The 18,054-nt window shown below is 40.7% G+C and overlaps 1 protein-coding gene across 9 annotated transcripts; it reads left to right on the plus strand.

Annotated features, from left to right (window-relative positions):
- The first annotated feature begins 6,957 nt into the window (after positions 1-6,957).
- LOC147630611 (homeobox-leucine zipper protein HDG2-like) lies at positions 6,958-11,869 on the plus strand. 9 transcript variants are annotated; one of them, XM_086810553.1, is made up of 11 exons: positions 6,958-7,645; positions 7,777-7,979; positions 8,103-8,220; positions 8,345-8,533; positions 8,694-9,158; positions 9,240-9,341; positions 9,420-9,626; positions 9,726-9,900; positions 9,995-10,269; positions 10,429-10,524; positions 10,706-11,869. In XM_086810553.1, exons 1-11 carry the CDS (start codon positions 7,469-7,471, stop codon positions 11,099-11,101), a joined length of 2,403 nt encoding a protein of 800 aa, XP_086666679.1. In that variant the 5' UTR covers positions 6,958-7,468; the 3' UTR covers positions 11,102-11,869. The 9 variants fall into 9 exon arrangements, with proteins under 9 accessions (XP_086666679.1, XP_086666682.1, XP_086666683.1 ...); XM_086810556.1 differs by having other exon boundaries at positions 6,962-7,645; positions 9,998-10,269; XM_086810557.1 differs by having other exon boundaries at positions 6,962-7,645; positions 8,694-9,155.
- Positions 11,870-18,054: the final 6,185 nt, after the last annotated feature.

Consider the following 18,054-nt stretch of genomic DNA (forward strand, 5'->3'; position numbering starts at 1 on the left):
GAGTTAGAGATATCTACGCATTGTCTTTTATGTTGTGCTTTCATGAATTTATACAATAAAAGTACTTATTTATTGTGCTTGTAGTATCGTAAGTTTGGGGCAATTTGGTCACGCGGATGTCGAGTAGAAGGAATAGATAAAAAGAGAACAACATTTGATTATAGTGTGAAGGCTAATTTCATACAAGAAAGTCGTTCAAGGGCAAGTGATGGCAATACTGAAGTAGGCATGTTAGATTATTGTGGAACAATCCAAGATATTATCCAGGTTGGATTCAAAAAGTTTGATATGTTCATTTTTTATGTGAAATGGTTTAAGTTGGTAACTCAAGGGGCACAAGTAACTGTACGCAAAGACAAGTGTGGATTTCTTCAAGTAGACAGCACAAAGATATGGACTGACCAAAGGGACACATTTGTGCTACCAGAGCACTGTGAGCAAGTCATCTTTGTGGAAGACCCGACAGATCATAAATGGTTGTTGTGATCCAAATAAATCCATGTGGAAAACAAATATTTGAAGAGGTGAAAATAGCACTTGACTGTTTGCCAGATGCTGAGGAACTCCCCCCATATCATGTGATGGTTGAGCATACACCACTAGCACCTATTGAATAACAAGAAGAACAAGAAGAAGACATACTAGTTGAGGAAGTAGGTGAGGCTCACAAGGGATTAGGATCGGATGAAGGTGTACTCATTGAGCAAATACATCTTGAACGAGAAACAAACACTAGAGATAATCTAGAAGAAGAAGAGATTCAAGCTGAGTATGATCATGATGCATCGACAATCTCATGCTAGAGCTAGAAGAGGATAACAACATGGATGAATTACCTTCTACTACTACAAGACAACGGGTTCCACCAATTGACAACACTGATGGAGTATTTCTAGAAATAGATTTGGAGCCATGGATCTCGCTGAGGACGAGCAAGTTGATGATGAACTTTAATTTCATTGTAAAATAGAGCACTTTCTTAATTGCACCTTAGTGATGAGGAGGAGGAGCTAGCATTTTTTCTCCTTCAAAGAGCGTGATGGAAGTTATACCCTGCTCTCTCCCTCGGCTCCCCCTCCCCCCCCTCTCTCTCTCTCTCTCTCTCTCTCTCTCTCTCTCTCTCTCTATCTATCTATCTATCTCTTTCTCTCTGATCATCTCTCTCTCTCTCTCTCTCTCTCTCTCTCTCTCTCTCTCTCTCTCATAGACACATATGCTTGCAAAGAGGTAGAAAGAGAAGGCTAAAACACACCCCAAGATGGGAACTAGCAAATATTATATATAAATTCAAATTTTTTTAAAAAGATAAATTTCGACTGTTATTTCAACGCTTATTCCGACGACTTTTTCCACGCATATTTCGACACATTTTTTCACGCGTATTTCAACGCCTATTTCGACGACGCGACCAAGCGTGGAAACTAAGCGTCGAAAAATAATGATTCTCTTGTAGTGTGTCCTTATACATGTTGTAAGTACTCTTTAGAATGCAATGTCAAACACTCTCTAGAGCACAGTATCGAATGTCCTTGTACATGTTGCAATTACTATATTAGAAGTTAACATCAAATCACCATGCGACAAGTCAATGAAGAAATTCATAACGATGTCACAAGTCATGATGATGAACATCTCGATGATGATGATGAAGCCTTATGAACTTCCAGCAAATCAACTAATAGTATATCCTTGGATCCTTCCATGGATGCTAGAAGATGTAGAGGATATATAAATAGCATTAGAAATTGATCTCTTGAGAGCAATGGACCTTATGGAAGATGAATGGTCATGAAGTTTTTGTAAATCAATTGTTAATGAAGTTTCCTCAAAAAACTAATATAAAAATAGCATTTACTTTTTTCCCCCATTATTATCGAGACGGGGTCATGCTGATGATCATATTGATAGTAATACCTATGGTAGGGCTAGGAGCAAAAGAATTAAATCTTTCCCTATAAATAAACATTGATAAGAGAATAGCCTCTTGTAGTGTTTATAACAAGTTTTGATTATTAGTAGGATAATAAAGAACATGTATTTCATTAAGTTTACACCACCAATTTAGCAGGACAATAAAGAACATGTATTTCATTAAGTTTACACCAATTCTTGCCTTTTTAGAACAATTGACATTTGGATGTCATTCAACCAATGAATTAGATTTGTGGTTTAATTTTAAAGGTAAAAGCTAGTCCTTTTTCTTGATTCCCTCCTTTTTTTTCACACACAAAATGGTGCCAAGTTTAAGCACAAGTGTGCCAAATTGCATTGACTTTTTTCTTATATCATTAATCGTGAGATGAATTGAAGCACAACAAAATGGCATCCATGAATTAGTTATCTCTATGTGGGGCAAATACATTTCCAAAACTTGATCACATTCAATGCATCATACAAACCCTAAGGACCGCCACATACAGGTCATAATTGAGGGACAAGAGTAAGGGATTCATAATCTCATCACAATAGTCTGTGTCATAAACATTTTAACTCATATCTAAGTATTGCGAAAGTTTCCACAATTTTATTACATTCAAATGTGTCAAAAACATCTTTAGACTAGTTATAAACATGCAACAATTACTATAAAAGATGGAAGGGATGGGTAATCATAGCCCCATTTGCATGCATGGTCTAGCTCTAACCGATGTGACATGTGAGGAGGTGTGGGTATCTGGCTTTACTGTTTCACAACTTTATCTCTTCACAGTGACAAAGATATCGGGAACATGATGCGGTGAAGACTAAAAGGTCACATCAAAATTAATGTGTAAACCTCATGCCCCTCCTCACTACCCCTTAGCTTTAAGACTTGACACAATGAGATATGCGACCTTTCAATTTTGAAGTCGCTTTCACTTTTAAATCATTTAACATGATAGTTTAAAGAAGAGCAATAGGCATTCTAGCATCAATTTAGTAATAACAAAAAATTGTGATGAAAGTTAGCCCTCATTCCCTTAAAGGTTTTAAAAGACATCATGAAGGATGGCAAGTGGTGTATCCACTTTTTGTAATGAAAAGCATAAAAGAAGTTAGTCTAAGTATTATTTATTTGTGGTTAAAGTCAAAATATAGTGTCTTAGTTTTACTATTAAATTCTACCCGAGTCACCCCTCACCAAAGATAACTACAAATGACAAAGGCATTTTCTCCTCTCAATGTGATGTTTTTAGCATGAAGCAAAGTCTTCTTCAATGATTAAAAGTAAGAATCAAATGAAAGACATGCACAAATGAACTTTAAAAAGTCACATTTCTTAAATAATTATTATAAGAATTATCATAGACACTTAAATTGCAACATTGATGTAACTATTTGGATTACAATATCACAAAGTTAACCATAATATTAAATTTCACTTCAATTTCTTTTGGGGAAAACCTTAGCTTATTTACTTAGATGCTTAGTCATCAAGAATGTTTATAAGAGACCTAAGATCACAACAAGCTCACTCCCATGAAAAAATGAAAATATAGCCTCAATTGTCTAGTGTATGATGCCAATTCAAATAGGAATTTAGCACTAGAGTAAGAGCTTTGACTTCTCACTCTACAAGCAATTATATATATAAATACGTTAAAAATCACTTAATTTGGCATACTGTGATTGCACTTAAAGGTAAAATCTAGTATGATAGTAGTGGTCCATTACAAACAAACTTTAATCTACTATGATAGTAGTGGTCCATTACGAAAAGAACTTTAATTTTACTAAACCTCAATTGAATGCTATGATGCTCAAAAGAAGGTTGTGCAAGTTGAAACTGAAGTTGATGGTTTGGATGCTATTAGTTGATGGTTTGGATGCTATTAGTTAATGCTTTGTATGCTATTAGTAGATTCTACTCACTCTCGATTCGTAGATTCTATTTACTCACTGTTTCTACTTTTGGTTTTCATGGTTTTACACTAAGGATGCAAGCATAAAGATGTTCTTTTATAATGTGATACAATCTAGCTTTATTTTAATTTTGCTATTTGTATATACAAATGTTATTTTCCTTTAACTACATGCAACCAATGGGCTTGTGTTATCTATCAATGAAGTTGTATTGTTTGTTCAAAAAACATAGGTCTCATGAGAGTATAAGGTTGGAACTAGAGAATGCAAGAAATTGAATTTGTATCACATAGCTATTCCCATATCATCAAACTAGGAGGCTTTACAAATTGTTATTATGTATAAGGTTAGAACTAGAGAATGCCAAAAATTGAAATTGTATCACATAGCTATGCCCATATCATCGAACTAGTAAAGATTGTCATGTTCTCTAGATATGCACATGACACTCATTGCTTTGCCCACGCCACTTCAAACATGTATTCATACTAAGGGTATTTTTATGAGATGAGATTACAAACTTTAGAATGTGTTGTATATGGGGGGTTTTGAATGGTGGATGAATGCACATTCATGGGGTAGGTTTTGAAGGAGCGAGGGTCCCAAGTAGAGATGAGATAAGATTACAAACTTTAGAATGTGTTGTATATAGAGGGTTTTGTAAGGTGGACGAATGCACATTCATAAGGTAGGTTTTGAAGAACGAGGACCCTAAGTAGTTTTGCTCACAAAGTATGCTCCACTTGCTTGCCACTCTTCCTTTGCTATGTTGCACTTGCCACTCATCGACTGGTTTGATCACCACTTTAACCCTACTTTATGCTTGTTAATTCCCACACCCCCTGCATGGCATCCTACCATCATTGATGTTGCCTTTTCCTCCTTTACTTAAACTAAGTCTAGCCCTTACTCCTTTCCAAAATTAAAGTAACCTTATCATAAGATACTCCACAAGCTAGTGATATGCACATCACACTTGCATGCCCCTCTCACACCTCTACAGCCTTTTACGAGTGTGTTGGCCCCTTACATGTGGTGCTTATCAAATTATTTCAACCTCCTAGGCTTGAGCGAGAGAGAGCACACACACATATACACGTATGCACACATGTGTGTGTGTGTGTGTGTGTGTGAGAGAGAGAGAGAGAGAGAGAGAGAGAGAGAGAGAGAGAGAGAGAGAGAGAGAGAGAGAGAGAGAGAGAGAGAGAGAGAGAGATGTTAAATGATGATATTTTGACACCCACTCAAGGCCAAAAATATGACTTATGAGACCAATGATGACAATACCATGAGTTAGGGAATGAAGGTCCATAAGCTAAGACAAGCCCATACTTCAGTTAAGGATTGACAGTCCATTTGGGTAGAAAGTGAACAAAACGAAAAATCATATCGTTTGGCACAAAATTAGCTTGAGACATTAGTTGGGTGCTCATGGTCACAAATCTTGAATCACGACATGCCCTTCCTTAGATACTACTTATTTTCAATTCTTTGTTATGCTTGTGACTTCTTAAAGCTTGGTAGTGTTGTATTTCACCACCAAGCGAGGCCTTTTGTTGTCCATAGTTTGGTGCCTTTGAAATGCTTGGCTTGTGAAAAGAGGTTTAGGGTTTAGTCGATGTTTTGAACTTGAGGTTAGCTTGCTTTTTCCTTGTTATTGTGATATAGTCCACTACCTCAAGTCCCATAACAACATTGGTGCTATTTCTCCATCCCCTAAACGAGGCATGCATATCTTGACATGTCTTTCGGCCATTTTGGCAACCCCCAAATGCACACATTTATTGCCACATGCTCTATGTGCTTGGGCTTGAAGCCAGCTTAAGTTGTAACTTAAGTTTTAAATGCCCTCTTGAAGTTCCAGATAGGTCTCTTATTGCAAGTTGCTCAATCCCCTCAATCTTGGTCATTAGTTCATATGTGGGATGGGGATCATTCCTTGTACCTAGTTTTGATTCTAATGTGGGATGGGGATCATTCCTTGTACCTAGTTTTGATTCTAATGTGGCAAGCAATCTTTGCCCTTGCAAAAGAGGTTTTGAAGAGACATATTTTTCCTATTTAAGGAGGGTTGTTTGTTGTTAAAGATATTTAGTCTATTTGTTTTGTGACCAGTAGTCAGAGGTTTCTTCAGTGTGAGGAGAGCTCACGCTTCTTGTTGTCTTGCTTGATTTTATTTATGTGCTGTTGGTGAACACACAAACACATATGAGAGAGAGAGAGGGGGAGGTAGGGCACATGGTGGAATGCTACCGGTTTTGGGGCCATTACACAATAAGATTCTTGGTCTAGTTCCAAGTTACTACCCTATCCACATGATTAACTTTTAACTCACAAGCTCCTTGGATTCCTTTTGTAAGTCAATTCCCTTGGATGCATTGGGGTACTTCTTCGGTGCAAAATGCACATTGTTTATTTAACGTTAATTTGTCACATATAGGAATGCGATAAGAAAGATAAAGCCGGAGGGTGAGGAAAGACACGGGGAGAAGCTTGAAAAGGATAAATATATCGGGCAAGCACATCCATCGAGTCAATGGGAGAGGCACTGTCCACCCTCTCCAAGAGAAGGTGGAGCATGGTTGTAAATATGTAACGAGGCTAGTAAATGCGAGGTGAGGGAAAATCAAGCCCGGTTACCTTGGCCGATTTGCCCGCGCTGAGAAGATTAGGGTAGACCGGTCACTGGTCAGGCACGCCCTGCAGCGAAGCTTTTAATTCATGATGGACATGGCGCTCGGTAACCAACCGGTTACATGATTTTGCCGTCATTTTAGCAGTGGCTTTGGTGAACCATGAAACCAAAGCTCAGCTAAATCTAACGACTGAAAAGCCTCGCCGCCTCTCACGACCCGTTAGCCGAAGCCTTGGATCCGGTAGGACATTTGGCGCCACTCGCCAGATTTAGGGGGTGGGTGATTGAGGGCCCACCGACCACCGCCAAAGTTAGGGGCTTGGTTAAACAGGGATCACAGTTCCATCTGGCCCGTTGGATTACGTTGCGTTTGCATGGGAGATTGGACGGTTTGGATGACAAGTCTAGGAGGAAAGATGCTCTGAACGATGATGGGGAGCCCCCCACCCCTCCTTTATTACCCTTTGTCTTCTCCAAGTCCCCGTGAGCGCCATTACTCCTCCCGCACCAACACTCTTTGCTCTTCTTCCCCTCCCCCCACCCTTTTCCCTACACCGTCTGCTTCCCCTCCTCACTCCTTAGTCTTTCACTGTGTGCCTGCGTGAGAGAGAGACAGAGAGAGAAAGAAGCGTGAGATCACACCCTTTCACAATATCTGCCTTCTTTCTCTTTCTTTCTCTCTGGACTTTGCTGAGAGAGGATCTAGAGGCAGCCCACTGTGTGAGCCTCTGTCGCTCTCTCCGGTCCCTTGCTCCGTGTTGCTACTGCCTGGTTTCTGTGTCACCCAGAGAACTCCCTCTTTGTATCTCTGGCATTGGAAACACTGTGCAGTAGGTTGCTTTCTCAACCTCTGAAGCCCTAATTTAGGTACCACCGTAGGGAGCCTCCGTTGCAGCATACCGGTTTTTTATGACTTGGGTCTTGAGAAAGTGGTCTTTGCAGAATGAGTTCTTAGACTTAGAAGTATAATAACACGGCCGTGAGGGAGTTATGAAGCTTGGAGGGGAGACTGTCACTCTAACAAACAATTTCGGAGTAGGAGGCTATGGTGGTTATGCTAACATGTTGGCAGGGGTCATGGTGCCGCAGAGATCTTTGATGCCCCCTTTACCGATGCCTATGCAACCACCGAACATCTTCGCGTCTTCAAGCTTGTCGCTTGGCCTGGTGAGTCCTCAGTTATTATGTCGCGATAGCAGAATCATTCTAATACGAGGTGTAAGGGCATTATATACCGTGGTGCCACTGTCTAAACTACTAATTGAAGAAGAGCGTGTTAATTTATTTGACTGAAGCAGCAGCCGAAAGGCGATGAGGGGCAGCGTGATGGTGCCCTTGCAGAAGGTGAGCAAGTCAAGGCCAAAGAAGATGAGACTGAAAGCAAGTCCAGCAGCGAGAACATGGAGGGAGGATCTGGTGAGGACCACGAGGAAGCTAACCCTAGGCCTACCAAGAAACGATATCATCGACACACCGTTCATCAAATTTCTGAGATGGAACGGTGAGGGCTAGGCGTACCCTATCCCTAAGTAGTGTCGAAACTGTTTTTAGCTAGTATAACGCCGGATTTCTTTAATTGTTATCGTTACGATGCTTGATCCTCATCTTGGATTGGTTCTTATAGTGTTTTCAAGGAGTGTCCACACCCTGATGAGAAGCAACGACAGGAGCTTAGCCGAGAACTCAAGCTTTCCCCGCGTCAGATCAAGTTTTGGTTCCAAAACAAGAGAACTCAAATGAAGGTAGGCAACCTCTGGTGGGGCGTCGTGTGTCAGCTAGGGTTTATTGGGTGTTTGTAGAAGATACCGGTTATTGTGTTTATTGATGAGCGTTGTGTTGTCTCATTTGCTCTTTTTTTTTTTGCAGGCTCAACATGAGCGTCAAGACAATAGTGTTTTACGCGCTGAGAATGAAAAGCTGAAAGCTGAGAATTTCGCCCTGAGAGATGCAGTGAGGCACGTTTCTTGCCCTAATTGCGGTGGTCCTGCTAATTTGGCTGAGATGTCTTTTGAGGAACAGCAGCTTCGCATAGAAAATGTCAGGCTTCGGGAGGAGGTGCATGTCTCTCGTAACTGATGTCTCTGACCTGCAGGATCTAGCTATCACGTAGCTTCGTTTCACTTTCTTTTCGTGTTGTATCGGCGTCTGTGCGTGAGTTTGACACGCTTGACTCGGGAGGCTAACAAGATGTTGGCTTGTTTTTGGGGGCGAGCAGATAGAGCGCATTACTGCCATGGCGGCCAAGTATATTGGGAGGCACGTCCCGTTGTCTTCAAACATTCCACTCTCGGCCACTTCCCCATCGGGATCTAGCGTCCTTGAGCATGCTGTCGCTCCACTCGCGGGCCTTGGGAACGATCCGATGGTTGTATCCACGCCTGGCCCTACTGTGGCTGATATCGCATCGAGGCCGTTTGGGCTGACGGACGCCGAGAAACCGCTTGTGGTTGAGCTGGCCGTGGCTGCAATGGAGGAACTCCTGCAGGTTGTCCAAGCTGGAGAGCCACTGTGGGTTCACGACTCCATATCAGGAACAGAAACTATTGACCATGGGGTCTACGTGCAGCGTTTCCCCAGAGGCATTGGACCCACCCCTCCTGGCCTTAAATCGGAGAGCACACGCCACACCGGATTAGTGATTATGAATTCTACATCCCTCGTCGAAACCCTAATGGACGTGGTAATCTACACACAAACCCTAAAGCGTTTTTGTAGGTCAATAGTCTCACATTTTCCTGAAATTTTTGCTTTTCCTTTTCAGAGTCGCTGGGCCGAAATGTTCCCGTCCATCGTCTCGAGAGTGCACACTGTCGAAATTCTTTCCACGGGTATAGCAGGCACCTACGACGGAGCTATTCAGTTGGTAAGTTCAAGCTCTGCAAAGTTTCTGGTTTTGATAACGTGTTTGTATGTGCTAACTTGTTCGTAATCTTGCTTGCAGATGTACGCGGAGTTTCAACTTCCCTCGCCACTAGTTCCGACTCGCGAGAATTATTTCCTGCGCTACTCGAAGCGTGTAGACCATCTGTGGGTCGTTGTTGACGTCTCCATTGATAGCTTGCGAGGAAATCCGCCACCTTCTCTCTTGAGATGCCGAAGGCGTCCATCTGGCTGTGTCATAGAAGAAATGCCTAGTGGATACTCCAAGGTTTTTACGACACATTGTCGATGTCATGTTCTATTGTCTGCAGGCAGCACGCTTGTTACTTTGACAGTCTAGATCTCATGGGTCTTTCGGCTTGTGTAGGTCACATGGGTGGAGCATGTTGAGGCCGACACCAGAGGTGTTCACAGTATGTACCAACCGTTCGTGAATTGTGGAATGGGCTTTGGAGCACAACGATGGTTATGTACATTGCAAAGGCAATGCGAGAGGATTGCTAGTGTGTTAGCGAATAATATTCCGGCTGGGGACATGAATGGTAATCCAGGCGTATAGATGCTCTGATTGAATTTTCCCGTTTCTAAATCTGTATGAGTGGCACATGTTCAGATGGAGTGGTTATGTTTTTGCAGCAGTCATTCCTAGTGCAGAGGGCCGCAGAAGTATGCTGAAGTTAGCTGAGAGGATGACCAATAACTTTTGTGGAGGGGTGAGTGCTTCCACGGCTCATACGTGGGTGACCCTTGCTGGAAGTGGAGCAGACGATGTGCGCGTTGTGATCCGAAAAAGTGTTGATGATCCTGGAAGGCCACCTGGCATTGTCCTCAGTGCTGCAACTTCCCTCTGGTTGCCTGTACCCCCAGCGAGGGTGTTTCAATTCCTCCGAGATGAAAGGTTCCGGACCGAGGTCGGTGAAGTGAGGAGCTACGTGCTCTTCAAAATTTTACACTAAAATTTTAGGCCTTTCTTCTTCTACTTGCAGTTAATGTTATTCAACTAATTCGTGAGCTCAATCTAGTATTATCTCTAGAGCTTGAGCGCTTGCTTACTGGGTTTGCTGTCACAGTGGGACATCCTCTCCAATACGGGTGTCGTGGAGGAAATGTTTCACGTGGCTAAAGGACAGGACCCGGGGAACTGCGTCTCTCTCCTTAGAGTCAATGTAAGGATCGCAAGCCATGAATTAGCCTGTTTTATTGTAGTTTGAAAAATACGTCTGTTATTAGGTTGAGTGAACTAAACTCGAGCTGTTTCTTGGTGCGATGACTGGCTTTGGATATAGTTTGCCATGTTGACGATAATGATGGCACTAATCACTAGCATTGTGCTTCTGCGTTGTGCAGCCCATGAACTCAAGTCAAAGCAACATGCTCATTCTACAGGAGTGCTGCACTGATGAGTCTTGCTCGCTGGTTGTGTATGCACCCGTGGACATAGCGGCCATGAGTGCAGTGCTCAACGGAGGAGATCCTGACTCTGTAGCCCTTCTGCCATCAGGTTTCGCAATTCTCCCGGATGGTCCTCAGAGTAGGCGCACTAGCAATGGTGGTGGCGGTGTCGCTCCTGCAGGTGCAGGAGGTGTTAACTCTGGAGGCTCTTTGCTAACAGTGGCCTTCCAGATTCTGGTCGACCATGTGCCTACAGCACGGCTATCCCTTGGCTCCGTTGCCACCGTGAACAAGCTGATCTCAAAAACAGTGGTTCGCATCAAGGGTGCTCTCTCTTGTGAGAATGCATGATCCTCTCTTCGTGGCAGTACTTTGAGCAGCAGAAAAGTCTTCTTGGATGGAGTCCTTCTTTTGCAGTTTTGAAAAATAGTGGCATTGGGCGTGGCAGCAGAGACCCATGAAGATGCGGGAACTACTCAAACTTAACCACTACTTACTACTCTTCTTAGTACTACTACTACTATTACTACTAGCTGCTGCTTCATAGGCCTTAGGCTGTTTGAGTGGGAAATCAACACTCCTTGGAAAGCTCGTATTGAGAATGGTGTTGATTTCTTCCTCATTTAAGGCTGGGACCTTGGTAAAATCTAATTGTCCATGGTATCATTGTGGCAACGAAGTCCGAAGGCTGCTGAAACCAATTAGATATAACTATCTTCTTAACCGAAACCCTAAGTCATACTCGTCAAAAAGTACACAAGCAGGAGGGACGAGAATACAGTCAAGAACGCACCACAACTCCCCCCCTTGCCAGTGGTAAAGGTTAGCTTAGCTAGCAACAAAACAGTTATGGCCAGTGTGGAGATCAGATGCGTGACCATAACATTACATAATTGCAGACACGGTTTTGATCTTCATCTCCCACACCTTTGCTTTTACCACGACGCAAGGGAAGTGGTTCGGGTATTGACTCTATCCCCACCCTCCCCCGCTGCTTCTTCTATTTCTGGAAACTCCTGTTGTATTAGGATCCCCCTACCTTCCTTGGAAGGCTATGATGCTGCCAAAGAATTGTACATGCTATGCTTCTCCGTACTTATGTGAGTCTTTTTTTCTGTTGGCGTTATTTGTGAGAATTTTAATTATTTCATACTTGTGAGTTCACTTCTTGTTGGTGGATGCTTCCCGTTGGGCTTGTGCAACGCGGAACGGTGGATGGAATCTTGTGCTCTAGTATATGTAAAATACATTGAAGGCCCTGTTGTGAACGATTATAGATGATATGCCTTAAGCCGCGATATTGTTTTAGTGTCCATGTGAGCCAAGTTATATCAATGTATTTTTTAGTAGTGTCCATTTCAATGTTATTGAAATAATGGTCTCGGTATGTTTCCGGTAGAAAAGAGCAAAACCACAACGACCCCTATAAAGACCTCAGAATGTTTCTGGAAGAAGAGAGCAAAATCACGATGACCCCTATAAAGACTTCGCCGAGGTCAAACCTTTCTTAGAAAAAATTTACACTCGTTGCTTTATTTACTTCGTTGAAGATAACTTCCTTCTATTTACTTAAGTCTAAATCAAAACCTCAGTCTGTCTTTGAAAAAGATTACTATACATGCCTTTTTTTAAAATGTTGTCTGAAAAAATTGAGAACGGAGACTATCGTCTCCTTCCTCTTATCATCTATTTGAGAAAGACGTAGTCAAACAAGAGAAGGAAGTGGGTATAGAATAGATTTTGTATTTAAAGATGCTCGGTCGTGAAGTCTGGCACCGCACTGCACTGTCCGCAGTGGTTCGCATCAGGCTTAGAATTTTAAGGGCACCCCTATACTTTTTTCTTTATGAAGGCTTTTTTTTAATACTATTTCTCATTTTATAAAAAATGAAGGAATTCCCAAAAACCCTTACCGTTCTTTTCCAGGGTAATTATGTTTATCTTTCTTGTGAAGTTTTGACCCCTTGGAAAGTATTGCGTGCAACTCTCAAATTCTACCACTGGCTCGATTACCCTCACTCAGCATCGGAAACGTTGTATTAGCTTTTACTCGTGTCTACAGGTCTGTTTTTGATTAAAGCTTTTATGTACACTAAAGCATTGATCCTGGCACACACAACCAGTGCTCTGTTAAAACTCACCGCTTTCAAACCATTAATAACTAACTCTCCTAATCCCTCTTTGGTACGCAAGCCTCCCACAGCAATGTTTCCCCTTGTTCCTTACGTGTTGAGGGGATGGAGGTATTTTGTCCCTTTACTGTGGAAAAAAACGGACACGACGAGAGACGGGACGTAATTTGCAGCAGCAAGCAACCACAGCGAAACATGTAGACGTAAAACATAACAATCAGCACACGAGGAGAGCGAGAGGATCAACTGCAACAAGCACAAAAACAAAGCTAGTCCCTCGCCAACGCATGAAACTTACTCTCGCCAGATCGTACCAACGTTTCCTATGCTGCAAAGAGTTTTTGTCTCATTGTCAATGCTGGTGGAATTTTTGTTAAATTCTTTGAAATGGTGGAGCTGGGAGGAACACCTAAAAAAGGTGGTGCTTTGTTGTCGAAAGCATATGCGAAGTCTCAGGGTAAATTTATCGACAGAATTTGTTTGAGAGAGAGAGAGAGAGAGAGAGAGAGAGAGAGTGGTGTGGGGGAGAAAGTCGGAGGGGAAAAGTTGTGGAAATAGGGTGTTATGTGTGTGTGGGGGAGAAAGCTCGGAGGGGAAAAGTTGTGGAAATAGGGTGTTATGTGTATATATTTTTCATATATTAGGAGATATATATAATCACAATCCGAGCTTGTAAAAAAAAATAGCATGTTCTAAAATAATGTAGGGCGGCGGTAGAGCTTTGAACGCTTGAAGTTGAGATCGAGAGTTCGATACTCACTCCTCTCCCTCATCCGATATTGAAGAATTGGACCCTCTCCCCAAAAAAAGTTCAAAGCCGAATAACACACCTGCCCCCTCTTCCAAAAAAAAAGTTAAAAGCCGAATAACACACCTCACAGTTTCCATATTATGTTATTTTTAATTTTTTTTCGACGATCCAAGTGAAAGATCAAAACCGTCATATATAATATCAAAGATTTAAACCCAAGTTTAGTAATGGTAGACGATTTTTACTTACTGTAGTTGAGAAGCTAGAATGTGTGCAATAGTGCACATATTCAAGTGCGTACATGAGTTCTTGATATAAAAATACTTCTAAAAACAATCTCAATCTTTGCTATCATGGTTTGAAAATTTGTTGAAAACGTCTTCTAAAAAGTTCTTTCATGTTTGGTTGAAAGTGCACATAATTAGAAAGCTAATACAACCTAAAATGCTACGAAGGGGCTTGGTAATTATGAAATTGAAGCACAAACATCACAAGCCTACATTTAGAGGGAGCAAGCATAGATGTAAACATGTGCAAGGAAAGATTTGGCACAACAAAGAAGCTAGTAGCTAATTTTGAAAGCCAATTTGCTCACTTTTTATCACATGGAAGAATATGAGTCCAAGATGATCACACCATGTGACATACACATTGTAGGGATAACAAATAATGACATTTGATCCCCATTTGATTCAAGCATCACAAAGATTATGGTGGTTGAAAGATAACCCACCTAGTACCAAAACCAACATCGAGAGGAAGGTTAAAGATAATTTTGTCGAGAATGGAAAAAATTTACCATTTCATATCCTAGGCCCTTCAATGGTTGCAATCTTGAAAATTCAAGGGTTGACATACCTAAGCATTGACGAATACAATATCAAAGCATAAGAATCCTATGGCCGTCACTTAGAAAGAAAACTCCCATACCACTTGTGTGGTGAGAGCAATATTTTTTTTAAAATTTTAAAGATAATATTATATATATATATATATATATATTATTGAGTAAATTTGATTACATAGCTCCCTGCTATCTTTACATCATCATAATACAAATTAAATTACAAATCTCATTGGCAAAAAGAGGGCCATCGACAAACACCATATAACATTGGGATGTAGATACGCATCTTTAAGCATGGTATATACTTAAACATTGGAATGGTATGTTTCTATGCATCTTCTTGAAAAGTAGCTATATTTTACATGTTATTTATATCATGTAAGTATAGATACTCTTAAGATGAAAAATGATAACATAATTATAAGTCAAATTAATAATTAGAAGATGCAAAACAAAAGATCTTGTACAAGTGTAAAGAGTTTAAGAAGTCCTAAGAGAAACACAATGTAGAGTATAAGTATAATTAATCTATGAGTACATTGAAGAGATATCATGCATTATTCTTAATGATGCTTAGAAGATGATAAAGACTTTATATTTTTAATTAATGTATTCGGAGATTTAGTAAATAGGTGGTTCAATATCAAAATTTAAACTATCTTAACTTGGCATGTATATGATCTATACATCCCCTCTGGTTGCTTTTTGCTTTTTGCTTTTAGTAATCTATAATGGTAATTTTTTTTGGGTTATTCTATACATTGCAATGGTAAGACCTACACACATTCATAGTCCATTATAATGCCTACATGCACAAGCTTGCAAATTAGATCTTGAAAAAGGGGTTTGTAGTTATTGGATTTCAAAGTTAACTCCCATTCTAGTTCAAGCATTCAAGGCATACACTTGTGTTTACATCCATGATGATTCCATCCTTGCTTCTCTCCTCATATGAAAGGTGTATCCCTCCATAAAATGCGTGGAATAAATAACTGTGATAACATGATTCTATAGTACTTTTCTTAAAGTTCATTGATTTCCTTGCCTTTTGAGGACCATATCACTCAAGCGCATAGGAGATAGGTTTTGCATTGGGTCTCCTATAATTATAAGAGGTATTATTTGTCACTTGTTCCTACATTGATCTTAGGTTGAAGACTCGTGGAAAAGTTAATCCCTCAATTTAATGATCTCTTCCTTGGCACGCTAGTGATGACATGGTAGAAGAGCCTCTACCTATGTTGTCATATGAGCTACATGGTTTGACTTCTCCGGAGTCTAATTTAAAGAAGAACTCTAGAGTCTAAATTAAAGAAGAAAAGACAAAATGAAAGAAAACTTCCGGCTGTATACATTTGAAGGCTATATGGACTTTGACAAATACGAAATTTGCACAAGTGTTTTACAATAGACATGTCAAAAGGGTGTTTTACAATAGACATGTCAAAAGGGTGTGGGACTACTCATAAACTTCCAAATGTGGGTTAAGGAGATTCATCATTAGTTGTGTTGAAGTCATATAGATTGTTGTGTGGCTACTTATTCATATAAAAGGAAAACACGAAGCACAACATGATTGCTAAACAAAAAAAAGGGTGTTGAAAACCCTTTTGGCCATATTGATGTGTAAAGTTGTGAACATCCTAAGACTTAAAGTACCCTCCAACCTTTCCTCCTAGCAAAATCACTTCTAGATTCTTCCTCAACCTCAAGGGTTAAAAAATGGTGGTGGTAGACTACTTTGCTACTTGGCTTGACTTAGTTGAACTTGGTTCTGGAATATGAATTATATCAATTATAATTATTGCCGGGAAGGGATAAAGGTTGGGGCCCGTATGTTTGGCAAACTACCTACACTCATATACATGGTAAATTTAATGGGGCCAAATCGTTATCCTCTCACAGGCATGCAACTTATGCAAGGCTGGCTCTACAAAGGAGGGAGGAGGATGGGGTCATGGTCAGGATCGTGAGATGTGATTGTAGATGATGATGAGAGAGATGAAACGTCTTTTCTACAAACAGGCTAGATTAGAAGTTTGCGTGGGCAAGAGGCTATGTTGCTATATAAGCTATAATAAAGAAAAGGGAAGGGAAAAAAAAAAGGCCCTAGCGTCAAAAAGAAAATCCGTCCTTTAGTGTAATGTTTCACTGTTTTTGCCTCGCTTCATTTTTAAGAAGCATAGTTATAAAACGGGTTCATAATACGTTTTTTTTTGTGTACCAGCATCCTGTGAAGGTCATCCTTGATTTTGTTTTGTTTGTTCCCGAAGAAATTGGATAGGAAAAAATGTTTATTTCTGACATTTAAGCTGACGGACTCGTGCTTTCATTTCAATATGTTTCGTGAAGTTTCAGTACGTGGGGGCCAGGGGGTTGAAGGAGGACAGACAGCACACGACACTTGTGGGGCGCTTTAAAATGGTACGTACAGGTGCATTAAATGGAGGAGGAGGGGGTGGCAGTGGCAGTAGGCATATAATAATAATAAGAACATATAAGCCCTATTTTAATAATATTTTATTTACATATTGGGTGGTGGGGGCCCGGAGGGGATGGATGATGGCAGAGTGTGCGGCCTGGCTCACACTCTGAAATCCCAGATCGAATTTAATGTTCTTCCCACCTACTCCTCCCTCTGTCCACGCGCTATTTGCTGACACAACTGGATTCCCAAATCTCTCAATAACGCCAAATTGTTACCGTCGTTGCGTGTGAAAACAGCTTTTCAACCTTCTTCTCGATATTAACTGACGTCTGAATCCTCCCCTTAATTTAGGAATTTCAAAACTTTTGGATTTGAAGTCAAATTTCACATTTGCAGAAATATGCCGACCCCCATTATTTCGCATCAAGCCTATATTTGAAGCCCATCTCTTCTCTATTCTATATATTATCTTAAGGAAGAGTTTCACAAAGCTGCCACGTGGCAATAATATGGAAGTTCGGGAAGGAGAGAAGGAGGTTTGAGTAGAATTTAATTTTGGAAGGCTCAAAAGAAGTGCGAAGCACGGGTTCCCAACTATTCATTTTTAAAATTAGAAAACCAGCGAACACGGCTGTAGTGGAGTGGTTAAAGCAGACGAAGTCCGAGCCAATGGTGCGGATCCGTGCTCTCTATGGTGTTGCGCATCCTTGTAATCGGAGTTGGGTGTGTGAGTAGTGTATATAAATAGGTGTTTCTTGCCAAAATTTTAGAAAATAAAAAATCAACAATTGGTAGGTCAGTTGGTTAAAGTGGACGGCTTGTAGCCCGAGGTAATGGGTTCGATCCACAGCCGCCTACATTGCATGGTGCTACTTGTAACTCCTGAACTCATAGGTATGTGTGTGTGTTTTTGTAAAAGGGTATGTGGGACCCTCATGTAATAAAAATCACCCAACTATTAGAAAATATATATATTAAAAAAAACATCTCCAAGCTTCTATCGGCTTAAGAGTAATCCTTTGGTTGTGAACTTAACCCCTACTTTTTTGGAAGGGTAGAAATTGGCCCCTTGTCTCTACATTCTCCAATCCCAATAATAAATTACATTAAGTGTCATACATAAGTATTTTCTAGTCCAGTACATCA

This window comes from Cibotium barometz, chromosome 16, assembly GCF_041138505.1.
Source record: "Cibotium barometz isolate CiBa-2024 chromosome 16, ASM4113850v1, whole genome shotgun sequence".
Taxonomy (NCBI): domain Eukaryota; kingdom Viridiplantae; phylum Streptophyta; class Polypodiopsida; order Cyatheales; family Cibotiaceae; genus Cibotium; species Cibotium barometz.

Coding starts and splice junctions, on each gene's coding strand:
- LOC147630611 (XM_086810551.1), top strand. CDS start 7,469: ATGAAGCTTGGAGGGGAGACTGTCACTCTAACAAACAATTTCGGAGTA. Junction 7,980..8,102: donor CAAATTTCTGAGATGGAACG/GTGAGGGCTAGG, acceptor TGGTTCTTATAG/TGTTTTCAAGGAGTGTCCAC. Junction 8,534..8,693: donor ATGTCAGGCTTCGGGAGGAG/GTGCATGTCTCT, acceptor GGGGGCGAGCAG/ATAGAGCGCATTACTGCCAT.